The sequence below is a fragment of the Hippocampus comes genome, unplaced genomic scaffold (genome assembly GCF_001891065.2).
Source record: "Hippocampus comes isolate QL1 unplaced genomic scaffold, H_comes_QL1_v1.1 scaffold158, whole genome shotgun sequence".
NCBI lineage: Eukaryota > Metazoa > Chordata > Actinopteri > Syngnathiformes > Syngnathidae > Hippocampus > Hippocampus comes.
This window is the reverse complement of record NW_017805548.1, coordinates 103,747-110,708: the sequence shown is the minus strand read 5'-3', so window position 1 is coordinate 110,708 and position 6,962 is coordinate 103,747. Positions and strand designations below refer to the sequence as shown.

At 37.5% G+C, this 6,962-nt stretch overlaps 1 protein-coding gene and 2 long non-coding RNA genes across 3 annotated transcripts in view; 2 read left to right on the top strand and 1 right to left on the bottom strand.

Moving 5' to 3' along the window:
- The first annotated feature begins 1,753 nt into the window (after positions 1-1,753).
- On the top strand, positions 1,754-2,399 carry LOC109521765 (uncharacterized). The gene is made up of 2 exons (XR_002169426.1): positions 1,754-1,968; positions 2,058-2,399. It is a non-coding gene; the product is annotated as an uncharacterized LOC109521765 (long non-coding RNA).
- A 191-nt stretch (positions 2,400-2,590) lies between these two features.
- Positions 2,591-6,962, bottom strand: part of LOC109521766 (uncharacterized) — a 19,373-nt gene continuing 15,001 nt past the window's right edge. Inside the window, exon 3 of the long non-coding RNA XR_002169427.1 lies at positions 2,591-2,602. This is a non-coding gene — a long non-coding RNA (uncharacterized LOC109521766). The remainder of the gene's footprint in view (positions 2,603-6,962) is intronic.
- On the top strand, positions 3,125-4,383 carry LOC109521764 (PWWP domain-containing protein MUM1-like). Its single transcript, XM_019879832.1, has 5 exons — positions 3,125-3,187; positions 3,345-3,549; positions 3,763-3,945; positions 4,071-4,159; positions 4,293-4,383. Exons 1-5 carry the CDS (start codon positions 3,129-3,131, stop codon positions 4,348-4,350), a joined length of 594 nt encoding a protein of 197 aa, XP_019735391.1. The 5' UTR covers positions 3,125-3,128; the 3' UTR covers positions 4,351-4,383.

Below are 6,962 nucleotides of genomic sequence, written 5' to 3'. Positions count from 1 at the left end.
AGTCACCTTCGTGCACGAAAGTTCGTTCAATCTCAGCTGTTCGTCAGTTATTAGTTAGTCAGTTATGTCAGTTATTTGCTGTTGTATCGCCGATTTTCAAAATGCAAATGATCTGTTTACTTTATTTTCAAAGAATAGCTTGTTTTGTTATTGTTTGGTTGGTGTCTGATATGAAACTGCGACATTGCACAATTTATTGGACAGACTTGTTTAAGATCACATAGCGTAATTTGGGTGGCATTTTATTTCGTATTTTTAAATCATCTTTTTATTTTGGACAATATCTGGAAATTTAGTTTCCTGCTCTTAATTGGGAATACATACTTGATGGTTTTAAATGCTCCTGAAATTAAGTGCTGCTTGACCAGCCTATATTGTGTATGTATGTGACGTCACTGAAGGCCTAAGGTTGAAATGCACGGCCCGCCACTGTATAAATGTCACTCAAGGCATTAAGAAACTCAGACGTTTCATTTTAAAAAAAGAGATTACTTCTTCATACATGACAAATACACCCAACCGGTTTTATCCGACTGTCAGATGAGTTGATTGAAACATAATGTACATGTGATCATGCTGTTCTTCCAACATGTCGTTTTTAATCAGTACATTCTATTTTAACGACAGTTGCCAACCATTAGTTTATTTTACGAAACCCCCCAAAAAAGCAGTTGGGAAAAAAATGCGGACCATAGTGGGGTTCGAACTTTCCGTGAAAAAGTAACGTATCCCACAAGCCCAAGCAGCAGACCTTCGTGGCAGGTTGCTTCGCCTCTTCATTGGAGATGGTGGTATGTTGTTAGGTGTAAATACGCAACTGCTCGATTAGTAGAAACCATGGGCGTCATTAGGCCTATTTTAGCGAGGCTTCAGCCTCCCTAAAAATGTCTTTAGCCCCCCTAAATAATTTCATTGCATTATTTTAAAAAAAGTATTATTTATTTTTCCTGTACTTTTGCTAATATATTGCATCAAATTCAATGTAATGTGGCCATTTTAAATTATATTTCGATAACCTGCCATTATTGTAATATTAAATCTCCCAGGTTTCCTGAACGCAACAGGTGTTGCGTTAGCATTGACGTGTCTGTCACCATCGCCACATCAAATGCTAACGCAACAACTGACAGTTCATTGCCGAAAGTCAGGTTGAGTCGACAGCATGGATATTCGACAGTTTTTTAGAAAGGTAAATTAAGTATTCAATGCATCCATGCAGGTAAAACTAGTGACTATAGTCCGCTAAAATATCTCCAGTAACAGCAGAAACTGCACTGTAACAAGTGTTCACTTTTGGATAAATTAAGGTGGTGCTTAATAAAAATCTAGCAACATTTTATTATTAAATACATGAATAATCATTCAACACCTATTGAGATTTTGGCCTATATAAAATAAATAAATATAAAATAAATTTATTTATTTGACAGGAATCAGGCTAAAGACGCACAGAGAGTGAGCCGGGTGGGGGGGGTAGGTCTGGGGGTAACTACAGCCCCCCGGCTATCGAACCCGACCAGTCTGGTCCGAATCCGATGTTGTATTTGGGAATAAAACGCCTCCGAAAAGGGAAAATATGCCCTTTTCCAGAAAAGTTGGACTGAACGCCTAACGTGGACATTTTCGACCGTTTTAAAAAAATTATTAAAAAATAAACCTTCGTTATCCCGTGAGGGCCGTAGGTCTGGGGGTAACTTCAGCTCCCCCGGCTATCTAACCCGACCAGTGAGAAGGGTCCAGCTGCAGGCCCGGAGGAGGCCGATTCAGGGAAGGTAGGTTTAGGCAAGTAACTTTACGACGGATATGACGTCAGAAGGATGATGCCCGATTCCAAAGTAAGTCGCATGTGGATCTTAAAAAGTTTAAAAGGCCCTGTAATTGGAAGATAATTTAACAGCAAAATCAACTAAAAGTAAAACGGAGTTGTGTTATTTTAATGCACGACAACAACTACGACGGTAATATTGAGTCGACGAGCGTCAATTAAAACTTTATGCTAACTTTAATCCCGGTTACACTCACATTCTCTCGACCATAGAATATATAGCGCAAGTGAGGATGAAATGTTTTAGCACGCCTAGTTGTTCATTAATTAGATGATAATGTCAAAACGACGTTGACATTAATAATTAAATTTCGGATGAATATATGTATGTTTGTGAATGGGTAAATACTGGTCATTTTTTAAAGGGCTTTGGGCTACGTCAAAGAAGTGCGAAATGCGCAAAATATGTGCATTCAATTAAAAATTGACTGCTCATTGTGTCATGTTGATCAGTTTAAAATATTAGATTTAAATGCATCTGTGCTAATGCAGAATTTTACGTCACATTATTTTCCCTGTACTGTACCTCTATATTAATGTCCTCGTTTCTTTGTGACTTTAAAAAGCACTGGGAGTTTGTAGTTTGTCTTTTATTTTGTTTTAACTTGTGTCTCTTAACCTCTTACTTCATTTTAGATTATGCGGCCATTACGAAGAGAATTGCTCCTCTTGGACTCACTGTATCAGAGTCATCCCGATGGGTTTGCTGATGTGGACTACAGAGCCCTGTTTAGGTTGATAGATAAGACACACTGCATGCAGAGTTTGCTTTATGTTCTGGCTACGTTCATATAGCCTTTACAGATACATAGCCTGATTCTGGTAAGATTTGGCACGTTCCTATAGCCTGTACTGGAAGTTCCTACTGTTTTTAATAGTGTGTACTTAATGCAAGTTATTCCTATGTCAAAATATGCTTGTTTTTCCCAAAAGAAATCTTTCACAGCAAATTGACCCAGGGCCATGGACAGAAATTACCGGACATGATATGGGGAACCTGCCACGCCAGCTCAGGAGTAACGACTGTGGGATTTTTGTCCTCATGGTTAGACACATGTTTTTGAGTTATTTTATGCTGGTGTCTGAAAACATTGTGAAGACACTGCTTACTACTTACTCTGTTCCAGTATACGCTGTCCCTTCTCCTCAATACTGGGTTTGAGTTCCAAGAGGCAAGATAAAATAACATTTAACAACATTTACTGCAACAAAAAATATAGGCAATGTTGCCTCAAACTATTAATTTCAAGATGATGTATACTGAACGATTAAGACTCGTCGTGAACAATTTTTTCAGATGGACATGCCACTCATCAGAAAATGGTGGTGTCTGTTTCTGATGGAACGTTTTGAAATCGAGGGGTATGACAGCCTTTCATATGTGTGCTAATTTTGATCATACATCTTTAAAAGTGTACTGGCAGAATATATAAAACATTACAGGAGTGTCATAACAGAACTCACAAAAGTATGGCATCATTCCAATACAATGCTGAAGAATAATTGTCTTGTTTTCAAGTCATGGACAGCGGTTCGCATTTTGGACGGATGAGGCGAGAGCATTGCTTCAAGGACTCAAAGCCCCTGTATACAGGGTACCAAGAGGGAGTGGCATCACTTTAAAATGCCCGGACCATGTCCTTGTTGCAGCTGACCGCTCTGCAAAGGAGAAGCAACTTGTGGACCTGATTGTGCAGTCCGGAGAGGCTGAGCAGCATATCGTGGTATTTTGCAAATTTTCTTTTTTTTTAACCTTAACTGAAGGTTTACATTGTATATTGAGGAATGTTATTCACTACCAACAGAAAAATATGCGACTTGTTTATCAAGCTTTATCATTTCTAAATGGTTTAAAAGAAACTGGCATTTGATGCCTATTTGAATTCACAAAATGACCACACAGGCCACTTATGCAATTTCCACGAAATTGTCAATAGGATGTACTCAAAGGCAAACCAAGGTATTTTAAACATGAGTGCCAGAGGGTGCCTGTCTACTTGGACACAGAGGAACACCGGGATGTCCTTTATAGACATCTGAGGGGCATCGCAGATCGAGAAGGAACTCCCAACAACATTGTGGATGAGGTGGACTTTTTGATGGATGTTCTATTCCCAGAGGTAATGTTATCCCCAGCTGCTCCACACTTTCAAAATAGATACAAAAATATAGATTTATTTGTATTTGTAGATTGAAATATTTTAGAAAATATTCACACAATGTACAAATCCTTTTCTCTTAATAGGCTATTATTTATGGTCTCGCCGTGACCCACAAGGTCTCAGTGGCACATGCCGAAAACTTATTTATTGTTGGACAAACGTTACACACAAGGTAAGAGTAAACCATCTAATTCTCTTTCAACTAAAATGCAATTAAATCCTTACTCCCTTTCTCATGTCCCAAATAATACATTTCAAAACATTTCAGTTTCTGTTGCATTTCATGTTTTACAACCTTATTTCAGTGAAAGAGACCAATTTGAGCAGAGGATCGAAAAGGAGTTGCGACAACAAGGGAAGTGAATGAGTGAGCAATAAAGTGCTTTTTCAAAAATATTTTTTGTGTTTTATTTGCCTCTGGTTTTATTTTATATTTATTATAATGCATAAAAAGCCAGGTGTTGTGTAATTTTTGTATTATATTAAAACCTTATGAATTATTGACTCTACTCGTCAAAATACAAATAAGTCAAAGTAATTATTGTGAGTGAGCAATAAAGTGCTTTTTCAAAAATATTTTTGGTGTTTTATTTGCCTACAGTGCTTTAGAAATTGACATGGATCATTTAGGGAATATAGGTATACATTTTGGTGGGGATACAGAATCTGGTTTTATTTTATATTTATTATAATGCATAAAAAGCCAGGTGTTGTGTAATTTTTGGATGATATTAAAACCTTATGAATTATTGACTCTACTCGTCAAAATACAAATAAGTCAAAGTAATTATTGTATTATATTAAATGGACATGGATCATTTAGGGAATATAGGTTGTATAGTATACAACCTATATTCGTTATACAATGTATACGTTTTGGCGGGGATACAGAAGCCAGGTGTTTTGTAATTCTATTCAATTAAAATTCTATTCAAAGTAATTCTATCTCAAACCTACCATCCCCAAACAAAGTAATTCTATCTCAAACCTACCATCTCAAACTTACCACAGCCACTTAGGGACTTTATTTTGAAAACCCATTTGCCTAAACTTACCACATCCGTCGTATGTCTACCATAGCCTAAATCTACCTCTTCCGAGTCTGCAGCTGGATATTATTGGCCCCCTCCTTCCCTAGTGTTTACTTTCTCAACTAAGATCTCGGGGCGCTGTACGTACGGCGAGTACCGACAGGTATCGCACTGTATCCCATGTTCGTCATTGTTTTTCATGTTTCTTGTGCAGAGCGTGCCTGTTAAGTCCAATTACCCCATGGGGATAAATAAAGTTTCCTGAATCTGAATCTGAATCCTGACATTGTGAGTCCTGTGATTTGTCCTGACATTTTGCCTTGGTTGTGGTCTGACATTGACATAATTACAAAGGAGGATTGGTTGGTTATGTGAATACGCAATTTGGGAATGAACAGGTCGATTTACACTGATGGGATGTCTGTTAGGTGATCCGACAAGCTGTCAAATGGGGCTTTGTATTTATGTCTCAGTTCCAGTTTAAACAGGGTCAATAGCTTCCGGGCGGCATTTGTCTTCACAGCTGAAGTGATTAAGATTCTTTGAGTAGTGTGGTGTGTAAAAGAAGTCTGGGTTAAAAATTCTTGAATTTGCACTCATTCACTAACGTCGCTGGTGGTGCTGGAAAGGGGTGAAAGTGGTACAGTAGTGCTTGAGGCTTGAGCCCGTATCATAATTGAAATTCAAATGTTGATTTGCACTGCTGCGACGTCGGAAACAAATGAATTTATGTGTTACAACGCCTACTATTAAGAGGAAAAAAACATCCTGCAAATTATTTATTTGTCACTCCAAGGTGTTACACCATGCAAAACTGGCATGTAACACAATTGGTTTGACAAAAAAAAAAAAAAAAATCCACTCGCTAATTGCTATCATACAGTGAGTGGCAAACATAGTAATCAAAATTAGCACCTAATATCAAAGCCACTTCTTAATGATTAGTCCAGGCATGTTCTGCCCTCAGAATAGTTGTATGTGAATATTTGGGCAAGATGTACATATATTGAGAGGTCAAGCAATGCATTTTTAAAAATATATACAAAAAAATGACTTCTGGGAATAATCTTTTAATCATGTTTGTTTGCAGAAACACATAACAGTTATAGTAAAGCAATCAAATGGATGTTCCATTTGACTGGAAGAAGAATAATTTACAATGTGTACACAGCGGCAAAGGTTTTCTTCAAAATTATTTTACAGTACAGAATATGGATTTTACGCAGATATTGCCTTATTGTTCATCATCATCCAATCCTCTACTAAGTACAGTATATTCATGAAATAATCTGGTTCTTTTTGCCTATTAGTTTAAAAAATATATATATCGGGATATCAGTATTTACAGTATTGTGCATGTTCATCTCTTCATGAAATTGTCCAATGAAGCTGGTGTCCTTTGAATGGAGTGGATATTCCTCTTCACTCTGTCCTCCAAAGATGACGTGGCAGCGCTCTCCAACTTCATGTCACTGGAAAAAGGAAAGCAGGCGTTCTTGGACAAAAACTGCACTAGACTTGATATTCCTCTTTGAAAGCAAAAAACTTAAAAAAAAACAAAAAACTGTAATGCTGTCTTTATATTTTAAAATGCCTAAGAGGTTGTCCTGTGACATCAAACATAGGCAGACATGTTCGGTGAAAAAAGAAAGCGAGAGAGAGAGAGAGAGAGAGAGAGAGAGAGAGACATACATACTGGATAAAACCAGCATGGCGTTCATGCTTGGAATTTTGTTCCCGCTGTTTTTCCTGCTCATCTTGCTTCATATATCTTCTCATGTTATTCTCCCTGTCCTCATCTCTCTTCTTGGCCTGGTCCATCATCTCCTTTCTCCTCTGCTCCAGCTCCTCTGCAGAGAGCTTCCTGCAAGAAAAACATGACAACAACACTAACGCTGATTAAATGCTGTTAGAAATTAGTACGATGACCTTTTTTTTTTTTTT